Below are 19094 nucleotides of genomic sequence, written 5' to 3' on the forward strand. Positions count from 1 at the left end.
TTGAGCGTAGTTGACGGCGTGGAATGTATGGAGTTAAAAGTTCAGACAAATATTCAGGTGCTATATTATTTAGACATTTGTATGTCATTAATAAAATCTAAAATCAATGCGTTTATGAACTGGAAGCCAGTGGAGTTGTTTTAAAATCGGAGTTATATGTTCACCACGCTTCGTAGTGATAAGTCTTGCAGCGTTATTTTGGACTAACTGCAGTTTATTAAGTAATGAGACAGGTTATCCAGTTAAAAGAGAATTAGCATAATCAATTCTCGAAATGACTAGCAAATTGACTGCAGTTTTACAGGTTTCAAAATCCAAAAGATGTCGTATCTTACTAAGGCAATATAGATGGAAGTTTGCTTTCTTACACACACTCTTAACTTGTTCACCCAATGAAAAAGAATCATCAAAAATGACACTGAAGTTGGCTACACTCTTGGAAGGGTAGAGAGCGTGATTACTTATTGTAAGTGATATATTGATGGGCAGCTTTTTCTTTACCAGATCGGATGCAAGTAGCATAAACTGTGTTGGCTGATTTAATAGTAGCTTATTTACCATCCACTCGTACCAGACACAGCATCACTCAAAACCTGTAACCACTTAGAGATCTCAGCAATATCAGGGCGGACCACTTTATATAGTTGGTCATCATCTGCATACATATGATAAGATAGATTAAAAGAACTGATAAGATCACCCAATGGTTTCATGTACAGTGAAAATGAGCAAACCTAAAATTGAACCTTGAGGTACCCCACAGCTAAGAGATTAACTAGTAGAACTTTCATTATGGTACCCCAAGTCTTAGTTATCCCTGAATATCTTACATGACCTGCTTTTTGAGTATGCAGTTTGTGTCTCTTAGAAGACTCTACTGATACTGTTAAAAGCTCATATTGGTAGTGTTATAACTTGTTGTCGGATACCTCGCTACTGCACCGATCAAAGGTAAACAATTGATTCATTTCTTGATTATATATAAATAATAACAAACATGATGAAAATGTTTTTATAGAATGTTTTTATTGATATTGTATAGAATATGAGTATGTTAGAAACCAATAAAACTTATACTGACTAACGTGTTTATAGTGTACTGTGTATTCATTGTCGACCCAATGACGTCACACGCATAGCTAATAGTCAGTGAGCGCTCTGAAATTCACGCACCTGTTATTTATTTTTCAAACTCAGATATTTATTCAAGTTCAGTGTTTATTGAAAATGATAACATTTTGTACTGTTATATGGGTTAACTATTGAATGAGTTCAAAACAAACAATTTAACCCCCTCTCATCTACCACATAACTAACGAGAAAAATGCGATAGAATAACTTTTTGGGCAAATTCATCAGAAATCCGGCGACGCTATGTTGTAGGAAATAATTGCAACATTATTTTGTGTCATTTTCAGCTGTATCTAATGTTTTACGTGAAAGAAGTTACAATTTGAAGTTACTATGAAAATGAGAAGAGTCTGCGCTTTTTTTACTACGACTTTTGATCCATTTTCAGAATTTAGGCCAAAATTGACATTTTTTGCCACAAAAAGAGGTCACAGGACAGCCATCTTGCGTTCGATCAATCCAATTTTTCTCATGCCCATGGGCCCTTTGGGTATACAAATATATATAAAAAATCACGATCATTGATTTAAGCGTCTTCAAAACTTCCCTTGAAAACTACAAAAATGTGTTACAAGCGCTATTTTCGGGGAACAACAATGGCTACCAGTCAGCCATCTAAAATCTGACCAGGCCAGTATGTCAATTGCTCCCAGGTCTGGATGCTAGCAGGACCTCATTTGGCGGTTTAGGGAGTCTCTGTAGCGGAGGCATGGTTGGCCTACATTTCTTTGACCTTTCCTTAGCTGGCCCTAGAACAGGCATATTAGAACTGGCCTAGAACTGGAATGCAGCTGTTGTCCATATGCACCAGATGCCCAGACCATCGAAGTTGCATCTTCATGATGTATGCCTCTATGGCATGTATAAGCCAAATATCAAGACATTACAAAACTTCCCAAAATAACTGGATTCTGTCTGCAGACAGACAAACAGATGAATGGACGGACGCAACCAAGTGGGCTAAAAACAATGGTTTATTTGGACTCCACAGTATCATTGTTGATTCGTTGATTTTTGCAATATTCAAATATAGTGTTAATTAAAATCAATCTTTGAGATCAACTGCCAGTCCATTCTAGTCCTACTAAGCTAGGCCAACCGATGTCCTTTACTCGCATTTCGGAGAGGTAGCTGTGCAAAAACTCATAATTACTGCTTTGTTCTATATTCTTACGTATCTATTCTAATTCTATTCTTATTTCAATCAGTACAAAACAGACGCGTTGGAAGCAATCTTTGATTTTATATTTTGATTTCATATCACTGCGGCCATTTGCAGATTTTTTGCAGGTTCTTATATTGCCGCGACGAAATTCACTTCAATGTCAAAACATAGTATAGAAAGAAAGAAAATACATCATTCAGTGAATTATTGCTACAGTTCCAATCCACGATAAAATATTGTTTTTAATGCAATTAGCTAGTGACTAATTTGAACCAAACCATCGAAGTACAAGGTTGAAGCTAGGAAAAATTGTTATATAAGTTCTTGGTAGCCTGTACTTGCCTCAGATAAGTGTAAAACAGCCACAATTCCTGTCTGATCATATTCCCATTTTACCGATTGTATTTTGGCAGAATCTTTAGCAAGCGAACGAAACCCATCTGCTCCGATCTGTAACCGAAAAACAATATCCATGTAAAAAGCAATAGCAAATAGCCAATAACAAAACTAAAACAGGGATTGAAAATTTCACTTTATCATTACATTATTAATCAAGACAACTGCAGCACCAACTGTAGTTTTTCCAACAATGAAGACCAATGACCTCAATTTTCTAATTTAACGAATTAGCACTCAAGCCACCGAATCCAGCCAGACACTTTTTTCATATACTGCACGAAACCAATAGCTTAAGATAAACTAGACACCTAAGTCCTCAAAATACTGTAAATCAACATCACTCACAAATTTCTAAATTTTTCAAAACCTCTGGATGTGACACTGCACAATTGTCAACTACCAATTCAAGTTTAAGTCCTCAAGATGAAGCAGGTCAGAGTCAGACTCAGGGTCATGGAAATGGTATAATACCCCTAACAGGAGTCCCTTCAAAGGGCAATGCTTCTTGTGATGGTCAGCAGCAGGCTCCAGCAGGATCTCTTGACAACAACTACAGCACTATATAAAAGTACTCAAAAAATGGTTAGAAACATACAGCTGGTTACTCTATGATGAAAAACTGAAAATGATGTCGTACAAATATTGTAGAACTGCTAAGAAGAGAGGACTGAAGTTATGGCACAGCTTATTTCAAGTAATTAAAAGTGTTGTTGAACACCCTCTAGGCCTATCAAATTCCTTTTTTTTCTTTATCAATACCTTTTCTAAATAATGTCATTAATTTTTCAGGAAGAAATCATTTGAGGTACATGCAGTGTCACAAGACTACAGTGATGCATGTGCTGCATGTAACTAATATAACGGGGGTACAAGAGAAGCAACAAATTTGGAGATCAAAGTGTTGTGGGGGAGAAACCGTTATTAACATTAAAAAAATTTCCCGAGTGTTCGATGATCAGAGCCGATTAATGTGTTGTTTAGTTTTTTCTGAACAGGGGAAAATTATGGAGGCATTTTCAAAATCAAAATTTTGGCTGGTTTCGTATACATGATTGGCAACACCACTTTCAGGCTTAAAATTCTTAATATCATTCCTATTCTCACGGATGCGCTTGTTCAAGTCGCTCCCAGTTTCACCAATATATATTTTATTACAAACTTAACAGGGAATTTTATATATACCAATGTTCAGGGGTTCAGTTTTGGGGGAGTTATGGGTAAGATTATGACAGAGTTTGTTGTAATAAGTAAAAATAAGTTCTTTGTTAAGAGATGCAGGGGAGTTTTACATTTTTCCAGGAAAGGAACAAAAGGTACAATAATAGGTTGTTAACGTGTGCGGGTCCCTTGAGAATTACAAAAATGTGAACAACAGGCTCTCAAGAGAGCTTTATTCAAAATGTCATCGGGGTAGGCTAATTTATTGAGAGAAGTCTTGATCTGGGTTATTTCATCATCCAAAAAAGGGGGTCAAAAATCCTAAAAGCAGGAAGAAATAAGCCTTGAGCAACACTAAGTTTAACGTTATAGGCAGTGAAGGAAAAATAATGCAAGTATGATCCAGAGTGGGTAGGTTTCCTATAAACTGAAAATTTCAAACAAGACAAACAATTGTGAATACAAACATCTAGAAATGGTATTTTCCCATCAACTTCCAATTCAAATAAAAAGTTCAAGGAGGGATAAAAAGAATTGATAAATGTAAGAAATAGATCAATATCAAAGTCACAAGGTATAAGGGCAAGAATATCATCAACGTAACATAACCAAAGTTTAGGGGGAGTATCCGTGTAAAGAGGTAGTAATTCGGTTTCAACGTGTTCGAGGAATAGGTTCGCTAGAATGGGACTAAGCGGATGCCCCATAGCCATGCCAAAAACCTGTTCGAAATGATAATAATCAAAACTGAAAAGGAGTTCTGGGTGCAAACTTCAATTAATTCGATAATGCAATAAGTAGGAAAGTAAAATTTAAAATCCAATGACAGAAGGTTAGGTTTCAGAAAATCCAGGGTAGTCCTAAGAGGAACATTAGTGAAAAGAGAACTAGCATCAAACGAAATGAATCTGTCAAGACTGTACTTCAACAGGGAAAAAGGAAAGACCCGAACGCTACGAATCCGGACAGAGAACTGAACTTATTTATAAACTCAAAAATCACGAACAACAAATCACATGATAAAACTGGTTTTACAATATCACTCAGAATGCATTTATATCATTGGTTCAATTTCCCGCCAAAAAATAATCACATGATTGACCACAACTCACAATAAACAAATTCACGTGAGAATCGTGACAGAATCTATCGTTACCAGGAATACTGCATTCTAGCCATTCTAATAAATCTTGGTTGTGTCGTAAATGAGTAGACAAGAACCAAGAACCTGGGATAATTGTTTAGCCAGAAATTTGGATAAACGATAAGAAGGAGAATTACAATTATATACAATGGGGTGCAGCGGAACATCTTTCTTATGGATTTTAGGAAGCCCATAGATATAAGGTAGGGAGGGTAGACGTGATTGAAATTTCGAAAGAATGTCTTTGGAGTCTGGAAACCTTTGAATAATACTAGACAGATTCTTATTAATTGAAGATTGCATACATTGCGCAAATATACTCTTATTCAAGTTTTTGGCTTTATCTATCGTGGCACTCCTCGCGTTTATCCATCATACATGATGAATCAATGGTAAACTGCTTTCAAGTTATGTCAGTGCTCTAGTCCCCATAACGTAATGTGCAGCGATTAGTGTCCTATTTCATATTTCATGTATTAATACTGTATTTGGCAAGTCATTCTAGACTGAGGAAGGGTGGTAGTAACCACCCGAAATATTTCTTATATGTTTTAATAAATATTTTATCATCTAATTCTTTTATTGTGGGATTTTACTCGCATCATACATGATTATTGTGTTTTCTTCTTGACTCATGCTTAGGTATCAATATAATGTGAAAAACTTTTCCCACCTTCGAATGAGTACTGATGACACCAAGATGGCTGCCAATTGCATCGTAATTGGCTGATCAAAAAAACCTGTCTCAGGTATAAAAGATCCCTTTCAAAGAATACCCATCACAAATTGCAATGAGAAATGGCAAACCAGTAGCAAGTTACAGGACTCAGAATTCTGGCCAAAATTAACATTTTTGGGCACTAAAAGGGTCATAGGATGGCCATCTTGAGTCCGCTCGACTCAATTTTTCTTATGCTGATGAACCCTTGGGGAATTCAAATATGTACAAAATATCAAGGTAATTTAACTAAGAATCTTCAAAATTTCCCTCAAAAGTTAAAAAATGTGTAAAAATGTGTGCTGATTTTGGCGAACAATGGCTGCCAGTCAGCCATCTTCAGACAGGGCCAGTTTTGTGTCTGAAGATGTGTCTAGGGTAGATACATGTGTAACCCAAATATCAATACATTACATTGAAATGTCTTAAAAGCTTCCCAAAATAACTGGATTCCGCCTACAGATGGACGGACTGATGAAATGACAAAAGAATGCTTTGATAGATGGACGGACGATGGAAGAAAGTGAACGCAATAGCCTACTGGGAATAAAGTCCCAAGTGGGCTAAAAATCAATTCGATGGGTCATCTTTTGTAAGTATTAGGTTATACAATGGGTCAAAATAGGATATTTGGTGAATACTTAAAAGTTATTTTGCTTGATTGATATCCGAAGCGCCTGTGTTAGCCATGTTTGACCCTAGTAAAGAATTGATACTCGAAGATGATGCATCCAATTATGTGTGAAAGGTTAAAAAGATCGATATTGAGATTGCTCATCGAGTACCCAGGAAAAACAAACAGTCCAGCGATAATACCCCAGATGGGATAATCGTCAGATTCAATGATCGGGAACTTAGAAACGATATCCATGCTAACAGAAAACATTTGAAGGGTAAAGAATTATTTCTTTGTGAGGACTTGTGCCCCGAAGTGTACAAATGTAAAATGAGAGCATCGGACAGTGATAAATTTACGAAAGTTTGGACTCAAAATGGTTTTGTCTATGGTATCGATAAAGTCACGGAAGAAAAGCACAAACTGAAAATTTTTGATCCTGAATTTGGGTTGAAATTATCCAGTTCTTTGTTGGGCTATTGTACTATTTAGATAGATATGGTAACTACATGTTCCGCTAAGTTGACATTTCCTCACTGTATTATAGTATACTATATCAGTTGTGCATTATTGCTTTGTAACTTGTAGCAAACATACTTTATGATCTCCACTTGGCTTGAAAATCCCATGATCATATACAAAAGCAAGTTTTCATCCAATTGATTAACATAAAGTACTCGCTCAATTCAGAATGTACTCGTATATATATTTTTTATGAATAGCTTCGTATACATTTATATGTATGTGTATGCGTATATATATGTATATATGTGCATGTGCGTGTATGTGTATATGCATACATATACATGTATATGTATGTGTATGTATATGTACATGTGTGTGTGTGTGTATGTGTATAGTGTATGGATTCCCAGTCAACCCGAAATCCATGCATTACATATATTGCATATGTTGTAAATGGCTTCTACACTACACTTATTATGTTTGTACATAGTTCCATGATAAAAAGAATTGTGGACGATCCTGCCAAAATCAAACGGGCTTAATCTTGAAATGTTTTCGTAAAATGCAATATCTTATCTGTGAACAATTTTCTATACATTTTATCGCCGTGAATTCCCAGAAAATTAACCCCTACTAGAACTCCTGCATTCCATAACAATATGATATCCAACTCAAGATTTAAAATATTTAGGTTGTTGAGTACCCCAACATAAACTTAGAAATGTCATTAAATGTTTATCCATCCATCATGTTATCATTTCCTCATCCTTTCATTGGAGTACTAGCCAGCTTAGACCTTTTTGATAAATATGTGTCTAGGTAACATGGATATGTCGACAAGATTGGAGAAAATTTATAATGATAAAGAATTTGATTTTTCAAGGTTAATTGATGATTTTCAAATGTTTGAAAAATTGTGTCCTTATGTTGAATCATCAGAGCTTGGGCAATTTGACTGTATAGGTAGTCTTAATGTACTTCATTTGAATATTCATAATTTACCGTCTAAACTAGATGAACTAGAAAATGTAATCAAAAGCTGCCGACAATGCAATTATGAAATAGATGTAATAATGTTATGCGAGACATTTCTAAACGATGTAAATTTTGATCTTTATAATATACCGGGATATAATTTTGTAGAAAGGCACCGCACCAATCTAATTCGAGGAGGAGTTGCAATCTATATAAATGATGAAATCGATTTTAAAATTCGAGGTGATCTATCAATTTTTAAAGAAAGACAGTTTGAATCGTGTATCCTCGAAATAAAAGACTTGAGAAAACTCACCCACGATATGTAAACTACTTAAATTATCGGAACAACTTAAATTATATAAAGCGTAGGGCCAAGAAAACCTACTACGCTGACAAAATTTTATCATTTGAAAATAATGCAAGAAAGCTGTGGAGTTTTTTGAAAACAGTCATAGGTAAGCAAAATGATAAAACATGTGTAACTTCTAGTAATTTCATAATTAAAGGAAAAGTAATGAGTGATCCTGTAGAAATATGTAACTCTTTCAATGACTTTTTCAGTACAGTTGGAAAGTCATTTGCCTCAAAAATAAAGAACCCTACCAATAATTATGATGTATACTTAAAGCGATCTAACAATAACTCAATATTTCTTTTTCCTACGGACCAAAAAGAAGTTCAAACTTTCATAAATAGTCTACCTTACAAAACTAGCTGTGGTCATGATAATTTGAATAACATACTAATAAAATCAATTGCCCATGAGATTTCTATGCCTTTAACAATTGTATCCAACAAGTCGATGAGTGAAGGTCACTTCCCTACAAATATGAAAACCGCTAAAGTTGTGCCTATTTTTAAAGCTAAAGACAAAAAAGACATCAATAATTATAGACCGATATCCCTCCTACCAGTTTTATCTAAATTACTGGAAAAGATCATACATAAAAGACTCTACAACTTTGTCAATAAAAATAACTTACTCTATAAAAGCCAATACGGATTTAGAGCCAATCACTCAACCAGTCATGCTTTGACTGAATTTTTGAGTCATGCTATTAATAGTATTGATACAAAGAACTTTATGCTAAGTGTATATTTAGATCTTTCTAAAGCTTTCGACTCACTCGATATTAATATTCTTATCAAAAAATTAAATTATTATGGCGTTCGTGGAATAGCTTTAGATTGGTTTAAAAGCTATCTTACAGATTGAAATATGTTTGTGCAATATAAAAATCATAATTCAGAGTTGAGAAGCGTTGAGTATGGAATACCACAGGGCTCAATACTAGGGCCTCTGCTTTTTATCATTTATACCAACGACTTGACCCTAAATTTAAAAAGTTGTAAAGCTGTTCTCTTTGCGGACGACAGTACACTATTTGTTATTAATAAAAATCTTAAAGTTCTAGTTTCTAATATGAAAAATGACCTAAATGTTGTTATAGATTGGTTTAAAGCCAATAAGCTTACCCTTAACCTTACTAAAACAGCATATATGTTATTTAAGCCTTATTCATTTAAAGTTAATCATAATGAAATCAATCTGAAATTTGGCAATCAGTCCGTAAAAAATGTAAAAAATTTCAATCTGCTTGGTCTTAATATAAGTGAAAATTTGTCCTTTGAAGAACATGCCCATACCGTAATTAACAAAATCAATAAAAATCTATACATGATTAAAACACTTAAAAATTTTGTTCCAACCTGGACCAAAAGAATCCTATACTTCAGTTATATCCAAAGCCACCTAACATATTGCCTAAACTTATGGGCTCCTCTAATTACCAAATCTACTCTGGACAAAATATTCATCCTTCAAAAAAGAGGAGTACGTTTGATCAAAAATTCAGATATTTGCTCACCATCGTCCCCGGCATTCAAGTCATTAAATATATTTAAGCTATATGATCTAATCAATCTTGAAATGTTAAAAACTGCATATAACCTCTGCAAATCCAAACTACCGGCACCGGTCCTAGATATATTTAATAGAAATTCATTTACTCATAATTATAACACCTGCCAAAGAAACCATCCCAGAATAGGCTTACATAACACAAGTTTATATAATAGATCCTTTATGAAAAATGTACCAATGATATGGCAAAACAGCACAGACACCTTGAGAAGTTCTCCAAGCATCAAAACACTGATAAATAGATTTAAGAAAATCACAATTTCCTCTTATTGAAATCAATTGAAATTAAATAATCGTTCTCTTAAATGATAATTCTCCAATTCATTGTCGCTTTAAACATTGATAAAAATGTTCTATTTGTGGAATCAAATTTTAGGCAGGCTATTTCTCTCTTCATCCGCCCCATTCCATTTCATCTCAACCATAACACTTGTACTTGCTTTGTATTGTTGTCAGTGTGCATGGGACTCTCGGGTTTACAGCTTATAATGGCTTCCATGCATCCTGCCATATATATATATATATATATTTATATAATGTATACTTTGTAATTTGTTAACCATATATATATGGAAAATAAACTTGAACTTGAACAGGATTGGATCTGTGTTGATACAAGATGATCGTCCTGTGGCGTAAGCGAAAATTTTATCATTATACTTATGGACATGATATTAATATTGTGACCGATCACAAGCCACCGGTTGCGATCGTAGATAAACCGCTTCACAAGGCTCTGAAACAACAGGCCTTGCTGCTCTGTTATCAGAAATGTCAATTCTCAGTTATGTATAAGCCTGGAACTCAGATGCCCGCTCTCGGAGAAACCCGATAGTGAACTGATTAACTTTTCACCCCTCAAGCCAGACTGTTTGCAAAAGATGAGGCATGCTACTGTGCTGGATGAGGCCATCCCAAAATAATGATCTCTTTGCTGTAACCCGACCTACCCAACTTCTAAGGTACCGAGTGAAAACTTTTTTTGGGATTCATTGAAATAAATTCTATTTTTGATATTGTTTCCATATAAAAAAGGTGGTGAATTTTTTGCCCTAAAAATTATCAACAAGAAACTTAACTTCAATAAATTATTTGAGGCCTGCAAAAAATTGTAGAATTTCTGGTATAAGCTAATGTGGAATTGCAAATTTGATATCGAAGTTTTAAGAAATTTCTGGAATTATGAGATTTGGCGATTGGGTAGATGATACAGTCTTCGACTGGTCTAATAAAAAAAAAAATTGTCAACTTGTGACTTCGATTCACTTTTGCCTCTAAGCTGGTCTGCAACTTCATTGCCTCCATGGTTGAAAAAAGAGCTCTTCTGATGTCTGCTTCATCATGAGCATATCGTGTAGCCAGCCAGCCCGGTCCTGGGGCCCGGTCTGGCTGTCACTTGATATCCTAGACTTGAGTCTGGGTTGAAGTAGACATTGTCATTTAAATAACTTATTCATGTTATTCTGTATGAATTACCCGTGTGTCTTGTATTTTCTTATTTTAAAATTTGTAAATGTATTGATTTTTGGAATTTTATCCCGGAATTTCAATGTAATAAGGATCAATAAAGTATTGAATTTAATTGTCACCTTATACACATGCCATCAGTGGAGGCGGAGCCGTATATGACAGCTATGCTATGATAAATTGCTAATCTCATGAAACCTGCATACGTCTAATATCGAACATATTTTCTAAAACATTTGAATATTGAAATTATATGTTTACACATAGACCGCTTGTAGCCACATATGAAATTCACGCCGGCCCAACTCAGATCGTAGATAGCTTCGTCATTCCACTAGCATCCCCATGTCAGGGTCTGACTTTTATATCAGACTTCCAAATCGTGTATACATCCGCCATTTAACCGAATAATCCGATTTACTTATCATTTCTATTTATCCCTGCCGCTCCTGATATAATCATACATCCTTTACTATTACAATACGTCTTCTCATGATATTCAATGCGATATAAATATTTATCAATAATATTTTGCCAAATAGCTTGTATGTGTACACATAAACCTGTGACGTTTTGCACATCGATTTACGGTTGTCGTTTGTAAAATGACGCTGAATGGTTATCATTGTTAAGGTTTCATAATGGTAACGTTTTATAAGTCGTCAAAAAAATACTTCTACCTACCTACCGACTCATCCTGTAAACTTGAGTCGGTGTTACGGCAAACAGACAATTATTTTGGGATGGCCTGAGACCCTTACTTCTCTAAAACAGTCCATTATCAAGGGTTGGCCTGTCGCGATGAATACACCGTCCAAGAGGGAATAGTGTTACCCAGCGAAAGGGTCGTAATCCCAAAAAGCATGTGCACTGAGTTGAAAGATCGTCTACACGCCGGACACCTAGGCATCAACACCTGTCTTCATCGTGTTAGGGAGTTGATATAATGGCCACGTATGTCTACAGAAGTCAGTTCTACGAATCGTGTTCTACATGCGCTCTGACCGAACGGTTGGATATGCATGTCGTTCAATGCAGGCTGTGGCAAAAGGTCGGATCGGACCTTTTCACCTACAAAAATTTGGCATTACCTTGTGACGTCCGATTACTTAAGTAACTTCTTTGAACCTGATTATCTCCCGTCGACCGATGCCAAATCTGTTATCGCTAAAATCAAGCATCACTTTGCATGTCACAGAATACCAGACACATTTGTGAGTGATGGTGGCCTGCAATATACTTCCTCAGAATTCAGAGCTTTTTGGAAGAGTTGGGGATTCTCACATGAGTTCTCCAGTCTGGGAAGCTGATGGGGTTTCAGAAGCTGCCATAAAACAAGCTAAACGATTAATGCGTAAGTCGGTTCTGTGTAATGAAGATCCCTATATCGGTCTTCTTAATTTGCAGAATACTCTGTCTGAAGGGTTGAACAGCAGCCACTCTTTGGAAAAGCAGATACTCTTTGGATGCTGCACTAAGACTCAAATATCCACCACGGCCGAATTATTCAAAACAAATGCGTCCTCTCTTGCAGGGCAAATCCGTAAGAAAGAACACATGAGAATAGAAACGGCCGCTAGGTTGAACGCTAACCAGAAGGAGTTAAAACACCTTCAACCTGAAGACATATAGTACATGTACAACCAACACAACATGGTGACAGAGCGTGGAAACCAGCCACTGTTGTGAAATGTTTGCAAGAACATTTGAGTAACAAACACCCCATGGCACGCTTTTGCGATGTAATAGACAGCAGTTGCGATTTAAACCACATGGAGTCCGCGAAGCTCCAAGCAGAAGTCTGTCACCGTTGGTCTCGTCAAAGACAGACAAAATACCTGCTCTTCAGTCTGTGCCGTCATCTGTCCTAACCGAGCCACTGCCGACTCCTGGTCACGCGTGCTGGTCGAATGGTCAAGCCCCCAAACAAATTGACTCATTGACTTATTTAATTATGTCCAGACTAGGCATATTCTATAGAAAATATTGAAACTAATAATGCATAAACTGAATTTACAACTGTATAACATTTTTAGATTTTGTGACTTGTATTAGTTTATTCTAGTAATAGGGTATCTTGTTACAAATTATTGACATATAAGGCCCTTCAAGGTTGATACCCAAATTTGTCATTTTCTCCTGAACAATATGATAATGCTTCAAAATGCGGACATAGGGAGAGGAGCAGGAGGGTAAAATTTTGGCTTTTGTCGACAACTTTTATGGATAGCCCATGGCTTACCTAGGTTTTTTCTATTATCACCTGTCTTCAGCAACTATAAGCATGCGTCCCAGGGCAACTTGAAGTGTTCTAGATGCTAAACCAATGTCACCATGCCTCGATTCATGGAAATGTAATCAGTATCAATCAAGTGATGCCATCTATCAACAGCATCATGAAACTAGCAGTGGTTTCCAGGGATGGCATCGAACAAAGAAATGGTCAATGCTATGGTAGACGACAGAATCATGAAAACATACATCGATTCTGATGTCGCGTCTGAATTAGTACTTAGTGGCATGATTTCATAGTCGATATCAGTGCGTTAAACGGTAATATAGAGTCATTTGAAACAATGCCAGTGGAGGTTATATTACAAAGCATTTAGTCCCATAGTCGACGTGTTAATTGGATTAGATTATGCCAACTTGACTTGTTGTTGAAAGAGATGATTGGTAAGCCTGGTGAACCAGTTGCGTGATTAACACCACTTGGTCGGACTTTAAGAAAGCAAAATCGTCAGACACGTAGATATTTCTCATGTATACGTACGTACTTATGTCGCACACAAAAATTTCAATGACTCAATTTGAATATTCTAGGAAATCGAGACTTGTGAAGCCGATAAGCCAGCAAGATAAGCTAGCATCAGTGATCGAAAGAATCATCAAAATACGTTGACTGACACTATCAAGTTGCAATACCGTGGAAACAGGACGCAGCAATTTTGGCAGACAATTACAAAATGGTGTTTGACCGATTGAAAAGTACTGAAAAGCCCGTATCCGAATTGAGTGCAGAAAAATTGTGGTATTTCCTCATTTTTGCGGATGTGCGACCCATGCATTATGTTCGATGCAGCAGCCAAACACGAAGGCATTTCGTTAAATGAAACGGTAATGCGGAGTCCAAACTTGCAGAATGAGTCATCTGTTTTACTACATTTTCGTAGATTCCTTGTCACGCTCGTTCGAAACATAGCTGAAATGTTCGCTGTATGTTGGAGTAGTACCACAAGATAGTCAAGTCGATATTTCCGTTTTCTCTGGTGTGACATCGATAATGACAGAGAACCCAACATCTGCTGTCAGCGCGTCACCATTTCCAGCTCAGTTTGTCCCCTAGGAAAATGCGCATAAATATTCTCATAAATATATGACCGCAGCCGAAACAGTCTTAAAATACATGTATACGGATGACAGCATGGACTCAGTTTTAGACAACCAGACTAGTGTTGAGTTATATAAGTAATTATCGAAATCATGGGAAAACGCTGAAATGGTAGCTAGAAAAAATAACTTTCCAACGCGACTGCAGTGCTTGAGCAGATTCTGTTAGGAAAGATAGTTTCGTAGTAAAGTTGCTACAATATTTGAACACAAACTTCTCGCGCTGGTCATTGTAAGTGCAAAGATCCTACAAGAAATTTGTGAAGCAGGTTATGACTGGGACGATAAATTAGATTGTGCGTTAGTACGAAAGGCAAAAAACTGGTTGGATAAATTGCATAATCTGGCATTGGTGAACGTTCCTAGGTGCTTACGCTTAGACCAGGACTACTTTGTTAACTGTATGGAGTTGCACACGTGAGTTGATGCCTCACAAGAGGCATATGGTGCCGTTTACTATTTACTACACTCCATGTGCGTATAATACTGGTTAAGTGTTGTGTCCTATCGTGGCATAGAAAAAGTAAGGTAGCTCCACTGATTGCAACGTCCATACATCTTTTAGAACTTACGGCGGCAGAATTCGGATTGAAGTTGTCACTTGTTGTTGTTAAAGCATAAGAAATCTCGATCAATGACTGTTTGTCTTGGACAGACAGTATAGATGTTCTCAGTAGGGTCTGCATTCATAGTAGAACATTCAAACCATTTGTTGCTAACCGTATAGGTTATACTCAGTCTAATTCTGAACCGAGCCAGTGGTGCTACATATCATCGATCAGTAATCCAGCAGATCTAGAATCTTGAGGGACAGCCGTTTCAAAGTTAGAAGACTGTGTGGTCTGGTGGAATGGACCAGGTTATTTAGTGATAAGTGATAAAAGTATGTGGCTACAAAAAGTCATAGATCTTCATCCGAAGTACTCAGTCGAAAAAAGGAAGCCAAATCAAGTTCATATGTAACAGGAGGTGGCAAAATCAAGCAAGCTGCTTGGGTGGCCACCCAGACGCGTTCGTGTTGGCTTATGCGTTTGGACAGCCAACTGAAATATGCTTAATTTCTATCTTATGATTTGTGTTTCCCTATTCTTTTACCAAGAAAGAGTTGGATAACGAAACCGATCGTAAACCATTACCATTATTATCATGTTGCAGGGACGAATCATATTCTGTCAGATACATTAGCTCGTTATTGGATAATATCAGTATAAATATATAAATTTGCGTAGTTACATAACTATTTGCAGTGAATTGCAGACAAAACATGAAGCCTTAATGGCCATTTACAAAAACCTAATAGCAATCACAATTGAAAGATGGGCACTGTTAGATTCAGCGCAGAAGTTAGTGAATTGAAGGAGTTACTCATATCCAGTAACATTGGTTTAGTAAGGTGCTTTATGAGCTCATACTTAACATAAAAGGAAAGGCATGTTATAATAGTACAAGGTAATTAGATTTTAAATGACAAACAGTTGTTTATACAAGGAAGAGAAGGTAAATACGAAACGCATTTTTAAGTCGGCCTAATAGATTTTGAAATAAAATACATATAATCATTATAAATTATAAGCCTTCGTTAAATCAAAAGCATCTCGGATGACATTTTCATATTTTTGTTGCTGAAACTGGAATCAAATCTAGCTGTATCGGGAGATGGGAAAGTATTCTAAGTTCCATACAAACTCTGTCAGGATTTTCAGGATTCAAAAGCCAAGACCTAAGGTTAAAAAATTGTCTCTCCACTCTTTGCCGAGCTTAAAAGTTGACTCGGACAGCCACCTATCTACCCTGTACATTACTTTTTTAAACCATGATCTATGAAATATTATCATAACAGACTCGGCAGTTTTAGGAATGAACCGATTACTAAGTTTATAATATTTTACAACTAAAAAGATTTTTTGCGTGTGGTTGGGTTAGCAACAAATGCGACATTTGAATTCTCTATCTATTCTCAACCTACAGTAGACCAGTTCAACATGAACAATATACACGTGCAAGCAATATTATATTCGCGGGACAGAAGCGATAGTCTATGTTCCCTCGTAGTATCATTCTAGTAGCAATGCAAATTAAACCATGCCATATGCGCGGATCCCAACGACCCTGCAACGAAACCGTCTCATCATAAACCTTAGCGTGAAGCCGTAGCACAAATAAGACGCAGAGGCAAGATCGTAGCGAGTAAGCTACATCGAATGCATTGTTCGAATTCAACTATGTACTGCACAATATTGGTCGACCTGTATGGTGTTTAATGCGAATTAGAATGGTTTAAAATTCATCTGCATATCCATACAAGCGCTCTTTTCGTCAAGATAACCCCGGCGTTAGCATAGTTAATTTTAGTTCAAAGATTTTCAAACAAATCTTTTTACATTAACCCTTACAATACCAGTACCGCATGGCATAGGGTACAAATTGGGAAGCTAGCATTCCCATACCGTACCATATATGATAAGGTATCGCTTAACCCTTCTTCCAGAAGGGCATATCTATCAGTATCAGCCGGTGCTGCCATCTGCAAAAAATCCAAGATGGCACCAGCCAGGAAAAAACAATTTGGCTGGATAAAACTGTTCAGCAGCTCGTAAATATGCTGACAGTGATGCTGGTGACTTGGAATTTGATAGTGCAGGCAATGATTTCGATGATGATGAAAATGAAATCACATATATCCAAATTATTTGTCTAATTTGTAGACCCAAAAGTTATCAACACCATGATATATAATATTTCAGTGTCTAACACATAGGTAACAGTTTTCTGAGGACTGAAATTATACCCCAATGAAACCCCTTACATCTGGCCTTCTGACATATCGGTAGAAAAGTGGGTAAATGAGTGGAAAAAAAAAACTTTTGAGTTGTTTTATTGCTTTGAAATTTTTACTACATAAAGTAAGGATACATAGTATACAATTTCAGTTGAAATTGAATAGATCAGTGCATTTTCCTAGGAGACGGAGCAGTTTATCTGAAATTTTTTAGTGAATTTTTTATGGCGACTATCTTGGATTATGTGACCTTGACCTCAAGTTCACTTATATCCAAATTATTTATGTTTACTTTGTAGGCCCAAAAGTTATCAACAACATGCTATATAATTTTTCTGTCAGATATTTTGGTAACTATTTAATGAAGCCTCAAATATATCCCTATAAACCCCTAAATTCCCGGTACAGCAGGGGAGACACACTGCGGTATTGCAAGGGTTAAGAGAATATCCTTTTTCTAAGATTAACAGCTTCATTGATTTTGGTGAGCGGCACGCGTTACTTAAATGAGAGCGCTATCATCACAGCTCTGCAGTAAATACCGCAAACTACGCCACGCATCAACATGGAATTTTCGGCACAGTACAAGAAAAATGAAAAATCCTCGTCAATTTTATTTCTTCTATAGTAGTTTTCTTTTTGAAGAATGTTGTATGTTGTACCCTTGATATATAATAAATTGCCCATGGGCAAAGTGTGGTTTACCTTGAAAGCTAGAGGTTGTTTGGAATAAGGGCATTGCTTGAAAAATCTTTTTAATTCGTGACTTTAAAGTTCCACAAGTTTATGTTGTATTTTATCTTTCTTATCTTAAAGAATTATTTTGTAGTCAAATAAGACCAAAGATATACATTTGGTTACGGTCCACGTCCAAGATTTTGTAGGGTACAGGTAGGCGCAGCAGGGAAACTATTTAATATTTTCAAAAAAATATGTTTCACAATATGAAAAAAATATTCAAATAAGGCCATCCCAAATTAATTGTCTGTTTGCCGTTACAACGACTCAACTTTTCAGGATGAGTCAGTAGGTAGGTAGAATTTTTTTGCAAAATTTTTGGGCAAAAAAAACAAATTTATCACCTTTTTTACATGGAAACAATATCGCAGAAATCATCTACGTTGCGCACGGGAAATTTGTCTAATAGCTAGATTTCGAGAATTATTCTAAAATTATAACTTCGTCCAGAGCGTCATCTCTGTGTTAAAAATGAAACAGTACATTGAATATGTGCACGCTTTTACATTACCAGCTTTAATATAGTCAATATGAGAATGAATGGCAGCTTATTGGAACACTGCCAGTTTCCAGGAAAACTTAAATTAGGCCACATGTCAAGGCATGTTTTCACACGATGCACACTTGAATTCAAACATACGTAGCTCCTACGTCGGCAGTGTGTTGGTCAGTCGGCCGTTTTTATCAAAAATAAAATTTATTTCAATGAATCCCAGAAAAAAAGTTTTCACTCGGTACCTTTGAAGTCGGGTCGGTCGGGTTATGGCAAACAGACCATTAACCCTTTCGCTGCGTACACGCTTGCACCGCCCCCTACGTAAGGTATTTTCCGAAAAATTCGATTTTTTTCAAATTGTTTTTAACCCCGATTTTTCGCGTTTTTATCGAAGATTATGATGTTATTTAGTGAAAATCAGTAAAAAATCATACCAACAGCCTTTTCTGTAGGGGGGGGCGTGTTGGGGGGGGGGGGTCAGGATGGGTTAGAAATTTTTTTTTTTCAGTTTTTCACCAAAGTGCCT

General features: G+C 36.3%; 1 protein-coding gene across 2 annotated transcripts in view; it reads right to left on the reverse strand.

The window, feature by feature from the left end:
* The window catches only part of LOC141915408 (ubiquinone biosynthesis monooxygenase COQ6, mitochondrial-like), a 143425-nt gene that overhangs the window by 77576 nt on the left and 46755 nt on the right, over positions 1-19094 (reverse strand). For both annotated transcript variants that reach the window (XM_074806927.1, XM_074806925.1), the window contains exon 5: positions 2639-2746. In XM_074806927.1, the coding sequence (XP_074663028.1) occupies positions 2639-2746 (108 nt within the window). The remainder of the gene's footprint in view (positions 1-2638; positions 2747-19094) is intronic.

This window comes from Tubulanus polymorphus, chromosome 1 (assembly GCF_964204645.1).
Source record: "Tubulanus polymorphus chromosome 1, tnTubPoly1.2, whole genome shotgun sequence".
Taxonomy (NCBI): Eukaryota; Metazoa; Nemertea; class Palaeonemertea; order Tubulaniformes; family Tubulanidae; genus Tubulanus; species Tubulanus polymorphus.